Source organism: Mesoplodon bidens, assembly GCF_964165515.1.
Source record: "Mesoplodon bidens genome assembly, chromosome: 10".
Taxonomy (NCBI): Eukaryota; Metazoa; Chordata; class Mammalia; order Artiodactyla; family Ziphiidae; genus Mesoplodon; species Mesoplodon bidens.
Genome location: NC_138172.1, coordinates 64,718,373 through 64,737,196, shown reverse-complemented (window position 1 = coordinate 64,737,196; position 18,824 = coordinate 64,718,373). Strand labels below are relative to the sequence as shown.

Here is an 18,824-nt window from a genome sequence, read left to right as displayed (position 1 = left end):
TGTTGTAAATCAGGGCTTAAAAACTCAAGTGTTTTATTTGGCCAGGCAGATTCCCCTAGGGGAGTGAAGTAAACCAGACATTTATGTATAAGCATGATCATAGGTGACTTCTGACCCTTGACCTCCCTCACTGGGAGTGGTGGGCACTGTGTTGACCTGGAGATTAGCTTCATCTAACAGGGGTAGCCATGTGCATATCAAGACGATTGCAGGCCTAGGGTTGCAGGACACTTGAGCAGTTCAAAAGAAAGAGCCACAAACCTGCAAGTAGAATCTGTGGACTCAAATACTGACAACTAAATTCAGCTCTTTTTATTTATTATTTTTTCTTTTTTTTTAAATTAAAGTATAATTAATATACAACGTGTTAGTTTCAGGTGTGCAGCAAAGTGATTCAGTTATACATACACACATATATATATATATATTCTTCTTCAGATTCTTTTCCATTATAGGCTAGTAAAAGATATTAAATATAGTTCCCTGTGCTATACAGTAGGTCCTTGTTGTTTATCTATTTTATATAGAGTAGTGTGTATCTCTTAATCCCAAATTCCCAATTTATCCTCCCCCCTTTCCTCTGGTAACCATAAGTTTGTTTTCTATGTCTGTGGGTCTGTTTCTGTTTTGTATATAAGTTCATTTATATTACTTTTTTAGATTCCACATATAAGGGATATTATATGATATTTGTCTTCCTCTGTCTGACTTTAAGCAGAAGAATCGTGAGGGACTTGAGCAGAACACACACATGCCGTAGTGCTGGTTGAAACGTCTCTAGTTTGCAAAATTTCTTACCAATGAAGAGACTTCGGGGAATGCAGTAAACAATTCTAAGTCTTCACTAATGCAGATTTCTCTTTTCTCTATTTCATTCCTTCTCCCTTTCATTATTAATTTATTTATTCAATACACATCCCGTGTCTCCTGTGCTGAGTGGTCCCTGTGCCAGGTACAATCGACCTAAAAGTGAATAGCATCGAATGTACATGATGTGCAGTGGCTCGCAGTCCCACGATGACAACACTGTACTCAGGAAACAGTGCTTTACGTAGGTATTGCTGCAGTAATTGTCACGTCTATTTCTGAGAGATGTTCTTAAGAAGGTTACACTCTAGCTTGAGTGGTTCACAAATCTCAGTGGGAGATAGAATGGGGGGACAGCTTCCTGAAGACAAATGGAGCAAAGGAGGTTTACAAGAGGATGTGGTTCAGCTAAAAAGCAATCCCGAGGAGTGAATTCTGAATAGCAGGTGTAGCACCCTCAGTGATTTAAATATGGGAACGTTTCTTGTAACACTTCATCATTTTTGGCAGGCAAGAAAATCTACTTCATCTCTGCACAGGAGGGAGAGCTGTTTCACAAAGTTACAGCTCTGAATGCCATTCCTCGGGTACATTAAGACTTAACTGATTTCACCACATTCGGCATATTTTCTTTTTTTCTAGTTGTAGGGTTCTCTCCAATTGGTTGGAGGTAATTTTATTTGTCTTTGTCAGAGAAGTTAGCTCTGGAGATGCAGTGACATTTATGAGAAAGCCCCACGCTGGTAACAAACACTCCACAAGCCTTTATATTTGTGTGGTGGCAGCTGTGATAAAGAATGTAATAAAACTCAACTGAAGATTTCATTCAAATACGGCTTGTTGATTGGCCCACAGTGGTGAGTGAGCAAAGGTCTGATGAATGTTATACAATATCTGGGACTGGAGTTTCCATCCAGGATGAAAGGATGTTTTGTCTCATTTCACTCATGCTTTCCATTTCATCAATCCATCTATGTTGAATAATGGTCTGATGATAAAATTTGTAACTTTTCAGGGTTTTTTTTTTTTTTTGAGACAAAATAGTAATTTGTCCTCTAGAGCACTCACCACCAAGTAAACAGGCTTGGAGGCCTCTCTCTGTCTTCCTGTATTCACTGACCCTGGATAATTAGCCATCCACCTATATGGAATTTATTTCAATGTTTTAGTGTCATCATTCTCATTCTGACCGTGAGAGGATGTTCCTGCCATATTTGTTCTCCCCATGTGACATCTCCAGACCTCATGTTTTACAAAACCTCTGCATTCTGCGTATGTACCAACTTCAACAGTATTCCTCTGGAACATTTCATAATTTTTCTTCCCTAATCAACAAAATATCAATGTGTCTGCCTGACACTCCTTCACTCACCCTAGAGAGTAGGGGGGCCTATAGTCACCCAGGAAAACTTGAGTTTATGCTATTCTCTAAGGCAAAACTTTCATTTAGACCTTCTTCTTTATTCTCTGTCTCTCTGATTACTTACATATCTTCCAAACCCCGTCCCCTATCTATATTCTGCACATCAGCCAAGGTGACATTATTTGACATGAAAATCTGATCGCACGTGTCCCCTTCTTGCCTGGAGATTCAGTGGTTTCTCACTGCCTAGAGAATGAATCCCAGACTCCTCTTCTGACATACGAGCTTCATTGTCTGTGTCTCCTGAATGGAGACACCAGCTACACCAACCACTCCAAACTGCTTCTGACTCTGACACTCTTGCACATGGCTTTCCCTTTTGCAAAATGGCACACACACCACTCCCTCCCTCTGTCTCCCTGCTCTTGTCTCCCGAGCATCTTCCCAGTGACGTGTTACCATTTCCTACTGCTTTGAAAGAACAGTCTCCAGAGACTGTCACTCTGGATTCCAATCATGACTCTGCCACTCACTAGCTCTGGACCTTGAGGAAGTTATCCTGCCTCTTGGTGCTTTTGCTTCCTCATTTGTGAATCAGGGTAAAATTAGTGCTCACCTCACTAGGTTGCTGTTAACACTAAATAAATAAATACATATAACGAATTTATCATGTGAGTACACAATAAATTACTATGACTAACTCCCTTAACAGTATCACATTTTATGTAATGTTTTTGGTCACCTTGAGGATAATAAGAAAGCAAACCTATTGGGACCCAAGATCATAAATAGAGGAAAGCATTCCAAAGCCAAATATAAATGATTTGGGGATTACCAATTAATTAGGATCAGTCATTTGCTGTTCTCTTTTGTTGGTTAGCATAGTTAATACATAGTTTTTGAAATTGAAGATTAGAATAAAATGGATTTAAGTGAATGAATACCTATATTGGAAAGATGGGATAGAATGTAAAATAGATATCACATAATTACTCAATTGCTTTTCCAATCTCAGTTGAATATTTTATTGGGGCAACAACATTTTCAAATTTTAGGATGTTTATTCTACTCTATTTTAGGAGACTAGGAGAATGGGGATTTGCCATGGTACAAACTTCAATGATTCATAGAATTATCATACCATTTAGCCTAGGTATGCTAACGATTTTGCTGTCTCTAGGACCAATTGTCTTGGTCTGAAGTTTGAAGGGGTACATAGCATCTGATCCTAATCCAGGTTTACAATCTCAGGGGACCCTGATGAATGGAGAAAGTAGGTGCTTTCAGCTGATTTTTGGAAAACTATTTGAATCTCTAGTTGGCTTGGGGACAGATCATGCTTCTATTTAAAGTAATGGTCTCAGGAAGCTGGGATCCCTGATGTTATGACACTCAGAGAATTTCATAGCTGGGACAGAGTTTAATGGTTAGCATTTAATGAAGTTGTAGCTTTAAATAAAAGCAGGCTCCTTTCTTGAAAATCAGCTAGAACAGAGGGAAAGTGAGATGGGACCTCGTTGGCCTCCCCAGCAGCCTTTGGTGATGTCATCCTAGGGCCAAGGGTGCATTGCTGGGATCCCCTGAATCGCCCTGGAGCATCAGGGGCAGATCACTGATCCAATGATTTATTGATCAAATCAGGACAAGGTTGAGAGTAAAAGGGGGTCAATTATTCCCACAGCCCGGATTTGCCAAGGATAGTTGTAGAAACTGGGGATGCTCCAGTAAAATCAGGTATTGTGGTTACTCTAATGTTGTAGTGAGGAGAGAGAGTTAAAAAATAAAGGGGGTAAGCAGATTTATTATAAATGATTGTTTTCTCCTTGTCTGTGTCTCTCATTCTGTCTCTTTTGCTTGCATATCTATGACTTTTCTTCTGTCTGAATAGGTTTAAGTGTATGTTTAGTGCTCAGAAGACCCATGCAATAATAAAAAATCCCTATATAAGCAAAAGAACCTCTCTCTGTTAAAGTGTCACTGTGTTGTAAACTGCATGATAATAGTGTCATCTGGTAAGATTACAACGTTTATGAAGTCCTTGTGTTTTGATGTTCTTAATGTTTACAATAATGCACAATGTTTTACATTTCACTTAAGTATTCACTACAGATGCATCTACATTGCAGGTCTAAGCGTGATTTGTCTCTTTTGCTTTGGAGCTTTTCGCTTTGAGAGCTACTGTGAGAGTGGCAACATAAATTTAACTTTGTTTCCTCTCTCTGATAACTGTGTGTTTTAAGAATACATTCATTCAATAAACATTTAATAACTGTCTATGCTGTGTGCTAAACACTGTTAGAGTTTATGTGGGACACAGAGATAAATAAGATGTGGTCTTAGGCTCCAAGGATTCACCATCTGCTAAATTTTTTTTTCTATGTTAAGAATATCTTCCTTTGTTTTTAATAACAATCAAATCTTAATGTTTACATTGGTAGAATATGATCAGCAATAATATACTTACATCATCATTTAACTGTCAACTTAAATGAAATTTAAACATTTATCTCTCCTTACTTCTATCCCTGTTCACTTCCTGGGCGTCTTTTCTGTGAAGTTGAGTCATCCAATGATGGCTATTCCGGAACACGAAACTCTTGATTCTGAAGAGGTAAATGGAAGATACAATTAGAGATCTGGTTATCTGTTTCCATGTGTTATTAGGTTGTAGAAATAAGCCAATCTTATTTTTTAAAAATATTAATAAAATCAGGGTTGTTTTTTTTAAAAGAAAGAATGAACTGGTCTACTCTGATAGTCACATGAGTAAATTCTTGCTGCTTCTCAATGTGGAAGTTGTACTAGAGGTCCCCATGTGTGTAGTACCTTGGTCACAAACTAACTTCTATCCCCTCTGTCTTCTTGATTTTCTCTTTGGATTCATATGTGAAAACACTGTTGTCTTCTTTTTCTAGAGGGTCAATGGATATCCAATAATCCTTATATGTGTCTTCTGAGTCAGAGGTCTCAGGACCTCGTGGTAGCTCAGTTTCCCATCCCCCAAGTGAATTTTGCATATGGCAGGTAGCATACAGGCCAGAGTGTGCCATCTCAAACATACCTCTGAATTTCATGCAAATGTTTAACCACTTTCACATTTTGAGCTAACAGACAAAAATAAATGCAAAAATCCTTTTTTTATTTTTATAAATGCTATGTCAAAGAGACAAGAAAAAGTTTTGTACAAAATTTTAAATTTTGTGTTAAGAGCAAGAATAACTGAACAATGTTTTCTTCTTCTATATCCCTTCAGACAAAGTGGTAAATGTGGGGGAAAAATGCTTTTTAAAGGACTTATCTTTAAGATGGTAAAAAATGAGCTCATTCATTCATTCCAGATACCCTCACAAATGAGGCTTGCTCAGTTTTGTAGCCTCTAAGTTTCGAAAAAAAAAAAAATACAAAAGAGCAATAAGAATAATAAAGTTCCAAATAAGATTCTAAATGAAATCTGAATTTTTTCCCAAGCATATTTTCCACAATTTAGAGTATATTTCATAAAGTGACATCCCTATTTGTGCAAATTTTGAAACGTATCATACAGGAATGATGTGTCTCTCTGCTATAACTTTAGTCATTAAAATATAAAGGCATGTTATGAATAAGGGTGAATTTGTATCCTTGACCATAGCTCTGATTTTTTTTTTTTAAACCAGGATTATTGGTGTAATGAGTATGGACATATGGGAAACTTTTGATACATGTAGCCAAGTTGCATTGCTGAACAACTGTAGTAATTCACCTTACCAGAAACTTGTTATAATACTTGTTTCTGTGTACTATATATCTGTCAGCATTAAGAATTGTTATAATTGCCAATTTATTGAGAGTTTATTATATATTACTGTGTTATGCACTTTAGATGCATTATTTTACTTAATCTTCACAAAACATTGTAAATTAAGTATTATTGTTCCCATTTTACAGATGAGGAAACTGGGGCCAAGAGAAATCCATTTATTGCCTAGAGTCAAATAGCTGACAAGTGTCTGTACAGTCAGGAATGGAATCCAGATATGACTGCCTGAGGCCTATGCTCTTAAACAATCTACTTTCCTCTATCCAGCTATCTTTATCTAAATCTCTACCTATTCTATTTAAATCTTTTTCCCCTTTAAAATCATGCTATAAAACATTCGCAGTTTAAAAGAGGAAATTATTTTTCATTTTTATTTGCATGTAAAAGTTCTGTCTTTTTCTGTTATTCTTGTCTCTTTTGCTTTTGCATCATGTTAAGCATTTATGTACTGGTCTAGTAATATTTTTATTATTGAGTTGTAAACGCCCTTTATATATTAAGGAGATTAACTCTGTCAAATGTTCCAGCTCTTTCACTGTGAGGGTGGCAAAATTTTGTAATAGTAAAACAATTGGACAAATATGTAGTTCCAAAAAAAGGAGAAAGTTTGAATAAATTTTGTACATTTTTGATGAATGTTAAAAAATAATCAAATGTTCTCCTTCAAACATCATAATTTTGGCTCAAGCTTACAGAGACTACAGATAGAAATAAGAATGTTTCTACACAATAACAGAAAGTAGGTTGATTGTTTAAATAACAAAAGCATCTGGTTCAGATAATAAATGCTGAATTAAGAGAATCTTAGGTAATGTGAAAGATTCCACTGCTGAGAAGAACAGGGTAGATGTAGTATTTACATTTTTGGGGCACCAGTTATCACAATCCTAGAGGTAAAACTTAACATTAAGCTAGTGGATAAGATTGTGAAAAAATGATTTCAATTCTCATATTTAGAATATATAAAGAAACGCCATAAAACCCCCTACAGTTTGAAGTTTAACAATTGTGAGAGTGAGTTAGTCTTAGAATTAAAAGAAACGTATACACACACACACACACACACACATATCACAAAATGGAATATTACTCAGCCATAAAAAAGAACTAAATAATGCCATTTTCAGCAACATGGATGGACCTAGAGATTGTCATACTGAGTGAAGTAAGTCATACAGAGAAAGTCAAATATCATATGATGTCACTCATATGTGGAATCTAAAATTTGACACAAATGAACTTATTTGCAAAACAGAGACAGACTCATAGGTATAGAAAACCAACAAGGTTACCAAAGGGGAAAGAGGGGGGATAAATTGGGAGTTTGGGATTAACAGATACACATTACTATGTGTAAAATAGATAAACAACAAGGTCCTACTGTATAGCACAGGGAACTATATTCAATATCTTGTCATAACCTCTAATGGAAAAGAATCTGAAAAAGAATATATATATATATATATATATATATATATATATATAACTGAATCACTTTGCTATACACCTGAAACTAACACAACATTGTAAATCAGCTATACTTCAATAAAAATAAATATATATCAAACTAAAAAAAATAAAAGAAACATAAATAATTAAAACACAATTTTATCCACCTAGTATGCTGGGTTTTACTTCTTAGTTACACTGGCATATTTGGGAACAATTTAACAACTTTTTACAATTCCTTATGATATGTGATCAGACTGTAATATTTACCCATGTTTTTTTCCCAAAGCCTCTTTTTGATATGTATTTACCCACAAAATAAGAAAACTACCTGTTTTTATAAAGCACCAAACAAGAAAACTACCTGTTTTTATAAAGCAATTCTCATCTTATGACCATATGAACTAAGGAGTAAAGCTAGTTACAAATCCAGTGCAAATAAACACTATGGAAGAACGTTGATCAGATCTGAGAATTTCCCTCTTGGTTTTCTCTCATTTCCTAAAGATAGCAGTCTCCCTTTCTTACTGACAGACTCCTGTTTCTTGCATTTGATCCTGCTATTTGTAGAAACTAGTTTTTCAAATAGCTCAGTAATTCATTTAAAAACAGAGACCTCAGATTTATGTGATTTAATATGATCTTCATTTTAACAAGTCCTATGATTTATGAAGTCCATTTAAAGGCAACTAACTCAAAATGACAATTTGACTTCTCATCTAGGTCAGTGGTTCTCAGTTTCGGCTCAACATTAGAATCTCCCGGGACTTTTTTTTTTTTTTTTTTTTTTTTTGCGGTACACGGGCCTCTCACTGTTGTGGCCTCTCCCGTTGCGGAGCACAGGCTCCGGACGCGCAGGCTCAGCGGCCATGGCTCACGGGCCTAGCCGCTCCGCGGCATGTGGGATCTTCCCTGACCGGGGCACAAACCCGTGTCCCCTGCATCGGCAGGCGGACTCTCAACCACTGTGCCACCAGGGAAGCCCTCCCGGGACTTTTTAAAAGCCCCAAGAGCAGGGTTCCACTCTAGGAAAGTGAAATAAAAAAACCTTAAAATAGAACCACCATATGACTCAGCAATTCCACTACTGGGCATATACCCATAGAAAACCTTAATTCAAAAAGACACATGCACCCCAATGTTCATTGCAGCACTATTTACAACTGCCAGGACATGGAAGCAACCTAAATGTCCATCAACAAAGGAATGGATAAAGAAGATGTGGTACATATATACAATGGAATACTACTCAGCCATAAAAAGGAACGAAATTGGATCATTTGTAGAGATATAGATAGACCTAGAGACTGTCATAGAGAATGAAGTAAGTCAGAAAGAAAAACAAATATCATATATTAATGTGTATATGTGGAATCTGAAAAAATTGGTATAGATGATCTTATTTACAAAGCAGAAATAGAGACACAGACATAGAGAACAAATGTATAGATGCCAAGGGGAAGGTGGTGCTGGAATGAACTGGGAGATTGGGGTTGACATATATACACTGTTAATACTACGTAAAAAATAGATACCTAGTGAGAACCTACTGTATAGCTCAGGGAACTCTACTCACTGCTCTGTGGTGACCTAAATGAGAAGGAAATCCAAAAAAGAGGGGATATATGTATACGTATAGCGAATTCACTTTGCTCTACAGTATAAACTAACACAATACTGTAAAGCAACTGTACTCCAATAAAACAAAAAACTATCAATCAAAAAAACAAACAAACAAAAAAATGTCTCCACTGCTCCCTTGATAACTTTTAGATTCTCTTTAGAAATCAGAGAAAATGAAATGGAAAAAAAAATCTCATTATTGCTCTGTTGCTCTTAAAAGCACGTTTTTTTTTTTTTTAAGCAATGCTTAAAAATATTTTTTGAGTCAAAATCAAAATAAACTGTTAAGCTCAAAAAAAAAAAAAGTGTAAAAAGAAAAACCCCAAATCTCTGGAGGTGGGCAAATGCTGGTTTAAAATCTCCACCAGTGATTTACATGTACAACAGGAATTGAGATCCTCAAATTCTAGCTCCTTCATTGGCAGTCTAGAAAAGCCAATCAAATCAACCTTGGAAACAAAAATTTGAAAGTAAAAGCAGGAGGATCATAAGAAATGGTGTTTCAGGGAATGCTTTGAATTAATAAAAATTTGGGTCACAAATTCTTCCTGTCTAATGTCATAAAAGTTTAACCTGTACATTAATTTATGATAGATTACTTCTGAGAGATCTGTTCTATGCTGAGATTCACTGTAATTGAGTTAGTAAAACCTAATGCTTTATGTTTCCTTTGACATTCTACACAGGTTTGGAAAATACTTAGGCTGGGACCAGGCATAGCATTTGTTGCGAGTTGAGTCTGGGGGCTAGTACTTCCAAAGAATGTTTTATTTAGCATTTTATTTGGCACTTTAAAAAATACTTGGCCACTGATTAACACTCATAGAAGAAAGAGAGACCCCTAAACAATGGACTTAACCATTGTGATCAGCTGGTTGATCGATTTTCAAAGAAAGATCACTTTCACATATTTCTTTTCTTTTGAGTGTGCTTGCATTTATTTTTTAAATTTTATTGAAGTATAGTTAATTTAAAATGTGTTAATTTCTGCTGTACAGCAAAGTGATTCAGCTAAACATATATATATATGCATATATATATATATATATATATATTTCATATTCTTTTCCATTTCATCTTCTTTATCCATTCCTCTGTTGATGGACATTTAGGTTGTTTCCATGTCTTGGCTATTGTGAATAGTGCTGCTATGAGCATAGGGGCATAGGTATCTTTTTGAATTAGTTTTGTCCAGATATATGTCCTGGGATGGGATTGCTGGATTGCATGGTAACTCTATTTTTAGTTTCTTGAGGACCCTCCGTACTGTTTGCCATAGTGGCTGCACCAATTTACATTCCCACCAACAAATGTTGACACCAATGCAGTAATCTCCAAGTAGGTGTACATATAACACAATCTAATTTAAAGCAGACTCTCTGTCTGAGATAAATGCTTTCTGATTATAGTTACTTAGAAAAAATTAAATTCCACTACCAACCATCATTTCTGACTGTATTCATCACATCTTGGATCCACAACCAGTCTCTATACCCACTTCTGTCTCTACAGGTTTAAATGTGAAAGTCATACTGGGGATGAGATATAAACCGACCTGCCACTCTTCACATCACCTGCTACACTCAGTCCTAGGCCTATTTTATTTTTAACTGAGGGTCAGTTGATTTTCAAAAACGTGATTGAATGCATTTGGTTCTGACCTTTCATATCCACTTGTTATTAACACAACTGGAGAGCTAATCATTCACTACCTGCCCATAGAACACATACTAGGCAAGTTCTTCTCCTGTTTTCTTATTCCTTCTCTTTGCAGATTTTTAATAAACACTTAAGGGTTCCCAAGATAACATTTCTGCTGGCAAGGTGACCATCTAGGATTGATTTGCTCCTGCAGTGTATATAAACTGCAAAACAAAAACAAAAATATAAGTTTTTGTGTTCATTTTATTTTGAATTCTAGAACCTCCATTGGTGATCCGAGTTCTAATTTTATGGGACAGATGTCTCATTCCTTTATCTTTATTCTCCAGATTAGAACACAGAAAAGAGAAAAATAAGTTATTTGTCCATGGAAGCAACTCTCATTTTCTGGTTTGATTTAAGGGTAAAAATGAAATTACCAAGAGGAATGGGCCCTCTCTATTCTCTTCAGGCAATTTCCCATAAATATTATTTACCAAAATCAAGCTTTGGTAAATCTTGGATTGCGACATTCAAGGTTATAACCCTAGGGAAGAACTTGGTATCTGGATATTTTTAACTGCTGATGAAAAAAAAATTCATATGTTTTGATGGACAACTTGCTAGAGGGCCAGGGTAAATCTGTCTTATAAAGAAACCTCATATGAATACCTGAATGAGTAGCTACCTTGCCCAGCCTTCCAGGTGGGCAAGGAAACAACAAAGAGAAGGACATTCTGACAACCAGATTTGACAATAGTGGACCCCATCATGATGACCTTCCCATGTTGTAAGCCCACAGCCTGTGTTGAGCAAATAAAATTTTAAAAAATATATTTTTGCCAACCCAGAAGTCCTCTTCACAAAGGTGGTAGAGAAAGAAAACACTTATATTATTGACTAAGCATTCAAACCAGAATGTGATGTCTATCACAAACACTAAGAGACTGCAAAGAGAGAAGAAATCTCACCTTTCATATAGCCGAGTAGGTGTAACCCATTATATATATGTTCTCAAGATAAACAAACAATAATTCAATTTATCCTCAAGTAAGAGGACTTTACAAGTACCATTTATTACACACAGTTCATCCTAAATCACCTGTTAATTGGGGGGACCATCTGTGTTAGTTCATTGGCTTTACCCAAAGGAAAAATAAACTTCTCATATCTTTATGACAGGAGGCAGTTTTATAGCTTAGAGCCAGGTGTCGGCTAAAGTTAGGCTCCCACCCTCCCTCAGAAACTAGGAGAAACTCGGAGATAAGGCTGCTATCTCCCTTGGATGTTTACCTTCAAAGGAGATGGTTCTCAAGTCCTTGAGACTTTCCTGAGTCTTAAAGCTGACAAAATGCCCATCTAGTTTTCACAAGGATTTATCACCATTTCAAAGAGAGGAGAATGTACTTATAAAGACAAGTTTTCTAAAATAAATTGCTCTAGGAACAAGGGAGGGAAATCTCTTCACTTATTTTCAACAAGGGGAATTAAGCCTCTTTTTGAACATTTCTCTTTGTCCTTACACCTGGCTGACATGGGGCAGAACTGAAAGCTCAGAGTCTAACCCTGAAATAGCCACTAAAAAGAAAGAAGTCTCACTGATTTTTCTTTGCTAGGGACTCCCTTGAGAATACTATAGGAGAAGTTGGGGTTTGACAGTTTGGGTGTTTCTCCTTCAAATTCTTTTCAAGAGCTTAATGTTGATTTTTACATTGTAGTGAATCACGGTAAAAAGCTGAGCAGAAGTCAGAAAGTAGAAGGACAGACATTCCTGTGTGTGCTATTTTTCAAGATAAACAAACAAAGTAATAGAATCAGGGTTAGTAAGTATGTGGAGGTCAGGTAACCCAGATATTAAATGTTTTGACCCCAGATTCAATACTGTTTTTCCTAGAGTTAATTATATCCACATTCTCCACCTACCATCCTACCTTCGCAGGACCTTAGCTAATGAACGTCTTATCACTTCTGGCTTATGGATAATAAATTCTGATACTAGATCTTGTATTTTTACACCATAGTTAGTAGTTATGTAAATGTCCAAAATATATTTAAAATTTTTCAGAAAAAAATGAACATGTAGCTGTCAATAAGTTATGATAGACATTTTCTGGAAATGAAAATTTGCTCTGGTTTCATCTTTACAAAAACATATATGTAGATTATTCTGCTTTCATTTGGCAGATAAGAATATTCAGAGTTGGTTATGTATTAAAAGGGAAGAAAAAATCAATTTACACAGCACATTCTTTAAGAACGTTCTTTCGGTAATATTGGATTAAAGTTTCACAACTACATCACTTATTACCCAAAGTTAACTCTAAGCAAAACAAATTTTGGAATGTGACACCCTTCAAAATTTTGATTTTGTAAATGTCTTAAGGTCTTTCTTATTTATATTTTCTTATCCAAAATAACTCTGTTGTTCAGCTGGTGATAGGATAAAATACTGAGCCTTCACGGCCTGTGGTCTAGTCTGAAAATAATGATTTATTTATTGTGTTAATGATCTCCATCTTTCTTAAATGTAGACATTTGATTTTCCCAAGTTATTCAGCCCTTTACCTATACTCAGATTGGCAAAGGAAAGTAGAAACATCACAAAAGGTCCAAAATCATGACTCTATCTGTCATAACATCATGCCATTTCAAACCAGCTGCTGAATCATGGTGGCAAACATTACTTTGACTTCCATCGCATTCAGGAAGAGCTGAGAAATAGTGCTCAGTTTGCCAGCCTGGTGTCAGAGGATGAGATATTTATTCCTCTTCAATCTCATTTAATTATTCCTATAATTATAACATCTTACATTTGAAAGATAATTGAGAGTGCATTTAGTCCAATATTTTATTGAATGTTATAATCCTGTTTAGCCTTATAAATCTTCTGTTGAAGCTCTTCTGGTGACAGAAAGTTTACCATTTATAAGCCAGACGTGATATATGTTTTAATATGGATGAAACAAACTAATGACTGCATGAACAACAACAAAAAAAAACAAGAAACATTGAACAAATGAGAGTTTAGTTTCAAATATTGTGGCCTTGGGCATGATATTTAATCTTTGGAGCCTCAATTTCATTCTCTGTAATATGAGATCAAAGGATTATGGTGAAGATTTGCATTCATGCCTGTAAAGTGCTTAGTACTGATATGTAAAATAAATAGCCCTTCATAAAGGTTAGCCAAAGAAGATGATTTCTTTAAATCTTTTGTGAGAGTAACTACCAAATGTTGCTACTCTCAGGAAAATAAAAAACATGCTAGTTTTTATTTGTCAGAAAGAAAAGGAGGAATTGAGGCTTTTTCTCCTTTCATTCGAAACCTGCAGAGAATTACAGATGATGAAAGCTACAACTCACTTATTTCATGACTGTTGATTTTCTGTGGCTAGAACAAATCAGTGCAGGAGTGAAGCTACTTCTTGTTTTAGCAACTTTTCCTCCATCTCCTCCTTCTAATCTAACAAATGCAGCTCCTCTTCCATGATGCAGGCCGTGTCCTGTTTCACCATCCTGCTCAGACACTTGGCTATGCCACATACAGTTTTCCTGTCTGCTTTCCTTACGCCTTGCACATACCCCATGTCCACCTTGGAGCCAACTTTGAGCCACAGCTTTCTCAGACGATTGCTTCTTCACCCTGTGATACAGCCCAGGATAAAACAACCAACCAAACAACCAACAACAAACCAAACAAACAAAAAACAACTTACTTACAAAACAGAAATAGAGTCTCAGATGTGGAAAACAAACCTATGGTTACCGGGGGGAAATGGGAGGGGGGAGGGATAAATTGGGAGTTGGAGATTGACATATACACACTACTATATATAAAATAGATAATGAATAAGGACCCACTGTATAGCACAGGGAACTTTACCTAATACTCTGTAATGACCTATATGTGAAAAGAATCTAAAAAAGCGTGGATATATGTATATGTATAGCTGATTCACTTTGCTGTACACCTGAAACCAACACACCATTGTAAATCAACTGTACACCAATAAAAATTTAAAAAAAAACAAACAAAACAACAACAGAGAGAGTTGCCCAAAGAAGAGAAACTGACCTCCCTCAGTTTCCACCAGCTATTTTGGGATGAAATGCTCCTTTGACAACCATGCACTGGCACCTGGAAATAAAAAGTTATGGTAGTTTCCTTCCACTGGTGTCATTTCATCACATTGTTCTATTAGAGTACAGTTTTAGAACTAAATTTCTCTTTTGCCCTCTTCTCTGATATTTTCTTTTATACTTCTTTCTCAACTGGTATGATCTGCTAATACCAATCTCCACTCAGTTAAGTTTATCTTGTCTGCTCCAAACAGTGTAACCCTATCAAATAGAGATTGATGGATAAAGAAATCAGTGCAACCACTCCACTCCGTACTCCGTAGCAAGAGGTTCATTTGCTGTCTCTCACTTTTGTAATGATCCCTTTTGCAAAAGCTGCGACTTAATCCAATCCCAGTTCACTTTACCTCCTCCGTGTTTTAGAGGTTACATTTTATGGAACGATGCACTCAGTGCTAAAGGAAAAGGTAACCAAGCGATTGAAGGGTGAGGAGGTGTGGGTGGGTTATGGCAAGGCTGTTCCTTAAGGTGGCATCAGCCCCTCAAAGCCATGGTCACCCCTCTCAGGAGGCCAGAACTTTTCTGCTGAGCTCTCGAGAGATCAGGGTCTGAATTGAAGGTACAGCTGTGTGTCTTTATCCTGCCATTAACTGTAGAACAAGAAAACAGCTACTGAGGAAAAAAATAAACAAAAACTTCCTATTCCAAACCATTTTTTATATGAGATGCTACACCTGAATATGAATGGGGCATATTTTAAAAGTTATATATCTCCATTAACCTGACTACTATTTTCTCTTATTTTTCAGGAATGAAGATGGAGAAGTGAAAACCCAGACTGGGCTGAAGTTTTTTGGAGTGCTGGTGCTAATCACTTGCTAGATTTAACTTTTATTACTATTTTTTTTTGCAGTCTTAGTGTTTCCTTTATGAACTGTAGTGGAACAAAAAAAAAAGTTTCCTGCAGGCATATAAAAAGGAAGTACTCACTAATACCTGGCATAGGAGATATTTACCTACAGTTTCTCCCACCACTGTTAGAGCCTTGAATGCCTTCTATTAAGCTGACAGCAATACTAACATGCCCCTCTGTCTAGCAGCCAAAGAAAGAAGAATCACAGGGAAATAGAAGGATGGGTGTGACGATTTTTCAACACCAGTTTTATTTAATGCACACATTACTCTCTGAATCAAGATTTATTCCCCTTCTGCTTAATTTCTTTTTCATGTAAAAAAAAAAAGAACAGCAACTTTTTAAAAAGGAGCCCCTGAAAAACAATTAATAAATTAAAAAAAAAATAAATAAATAAAAAGGAGCCCCTGCCTTCTTTCAGGAGTTCATTGGGGGAGCTCTTGAATGTGAGAAAGTTGGTATTTTCACAAAATGCGTGCTATTTTCCTGTTCTGTTTGGGTTCTGTGCTTGATGGGACAGCACATGCCATTAACTGTATAACATGTTGAGGTGGTGTTGCTGGAATGTTTCTAACATCACTGTCTCTCTGACCATCACCACATGATTCTTGCAAAGGCTACTTCAGAGTTAGTTTGTACCCATAATCTTGGGAGCAGCCAAGACCATAGAGCAAACCACACTGTTGGTGACAATCCCAGAGCCAACCTACAGAAGGCCCAATGCCCACCATATTGGCTGTGGTCTCTTTCTTTCCCAGCTGCCATCCTCAGTATCCTGTGTTCACCTTCTCTAAGTGGCTTCCTTTTTCTAGCCTTCTACTGGGGCAACAAACTAAGGAAGAGTCCACAATAGTTCTGGACAGTGAGCTCCTGGTAGCAGAGGACTCTCAGTAGAGACTATACCCTTGCACACAACCCATGCTCCCCTGGGAGCCAGCTCTGTCTGAGCCATGGCTCCCTCAGACCACTGCTCCATCACCCCCATCATCCTGCCACAGGCCATTTTGGAAGGCTCCATTGCCAGTCATCACGTGGCACCTGGAAATACAAAGTTCTCATCATCTCCTCCATTAGTGCGTGAGAAGCAGTGGAGCCTTAGTAAAGCTTTCTGCTCTCTCTCCTCCCCAAAACAAAAATCTCTACCTGCTAAATTGTGTGAGGCATCACTTTAGATTATTGATAACCATCTCTAGTATTCAGTGTGCTCTGATCATGTGTCAGGCACCATGAATTTGATTTAACCTTCACAATGAGCCTGTGAGACAGGTAATAGTATTTTTCATATTTTATGTTTGTAAGAATGGGCTCCAAAAGGTTAAATCAAGCTAGTAAGTAGTAGAGACAGAATTAACATCCAGATAATCAGATTCTAACACCAAGTTATTTATTCAATCATTTGTCCATTCATTTTTGACTTTAAGAATAAAAGGTTGAGTTGATCACACTCCCCAGTTCATTGCTGTTAAGTTTGGACAAGACCCCCTCTTCTGTGTACTTGTTGATTGGATAATTGATTGATTAACTTTTATAACAATTTCTATCTTCCCTTCTGCTATAAGCACACATTCTTGTGTTTGATAAATATTCTTTGCCTATATATGTTTTGAGGATGTGCATTGTTTTTCTCTGCATATATATTTAATAAAAGTAAATGACATTATAGTTTATATTTTGTTTCTTTTCTTTTTCCACTTAGCACATGGTTTTTAAGCTCTATCCACATTGTCTATAAATAGCTAGTGGATTGTTTCCTCACAGCTACCTGGGGTGCGGTCTTCACATCTCACCTGCCCACCTGCCCCACGGTGAGCTCTCAGGATGCAACCCTCTACCAGGAACAGCTGTGATGTGTATTGTTGCATGTAACCTCCTGTGGACCTTTGTGAGAATTTCTCTGGAATATATACCCAGGTTTAGAATCATTTAAGTCTGTATGTGCTTAATTTGATGAAATGCTCCCAGACTGCTATTCTCTAGAATGCATGTCCTCATTTTTATTCCCACCAGCAATGTGTTAGGGCTCTTATGTCCCTGAGTATCTCTCTACTTGGAGATATGAGCTTTGAAACCTCAGGCTTTACCATCTTTGAAGGCAACTTATAAGACAGGAAATTTGTTTGAATATGGTGTCCTATTCACCTTAAGTTTTCCAATTCTCAGAGACTTCTAGGCCCTCTAGCTCAGTGCAGTTGTCACTTAGGTGTTATTGTTTTCATATCATCGATGAAAGCCTTGAATCTGAAGGATTATTTGACTGAGGTCAAATAAGGTAGTGATGGATAAACCTAGCACAAGGCCTTTTGGCTCTCCTACTATGTTATTTCTACCAAAACAACCTGCATCCAAACATTATAGTCCAATCTGTTCAGCTTCTCAGCAAAGATCAGAGTGTTGAGACCATGAAAACAGGATGGACAAGTTCCTGAACATTTCAATACAAACCAATGAGTACCAATATGATGGTTTATGTAAGCTTTTATAGAGATCCAAGGTGTAAGGGGTTGAGACAACTCTTCTCAGCCAGAGTGGAAAACATCTGACATCAGTTTCCCCCACCCCCATCCAGTACTCATAAAGAATCCTTTCATGATCATGGTCTTGAGCTACGGAGCCTAGGTTTGGGTTCAGAATCTCCCACACAGAGGTCCAGGCAGCCATAATTCAATGGCTGTAGTTCACGTTCAAGAGGAAACCTGTTATGACTCCTGCCCTGATGTATTGCAAGTTAGCTCTTGGACAACACTTTCCTCTGTGGTCTTATTCCTCCTCCCCAAGGACAGTTCTCTCTGATTGTCTAAATCAACCCAGATCCCCTGTACTCCCCTTATCACTGGGCAACTGGGGCTGATGCTCTGGAATCTCCAGTTTAGGGGTGGCTGAGCTTTGAAGTGTTTTCTTCAAAAATGTCTGGACCCCTCTTTAATTGCTGGAATGAGTACAGGTCAACACCACCACCCAAATGGGGCATCCTGAGTTTGGGTAGGAAACATCATAGGCTCTAGCTAGACCCTGTATCTCCCATTCAGGATATCTCAATCATCTACATCATACTTGGGGCAGCTAGGTCCTCTAAGATGCATAGAGATTTATGCCTAGAGTGTTGTCCCATGGTTCTGCAGCCAGGCCTCAGTTTTAGGAAATTGGTCGGG

General features: G+C 37.1%; 1 protein-coding gene across 1 annotated transcript in view; it reads left to right on the top strand.

The window, feature by feature from the left end:
* MLIP (muscular LMNA interacting protein) overlaps positions 1-18,824 on the top strand; it is a gene marked incomplete at both ends in the record, with an annotated part of 286,062 nt that overhangs the window by 247,406 nt on the left and 19,832 nt on the right. Inside the window, one exon of the mRNA XM_081247370.1 lies at positions 4,728-4,781. Within this exon, the coding sequence (XP_081103496.1) occupies positions 4,728-4,781 (54 nt within the window). The remainder of the gene's footprint in view (positions 1-4,727; positions 4,782-18,824) is intronic.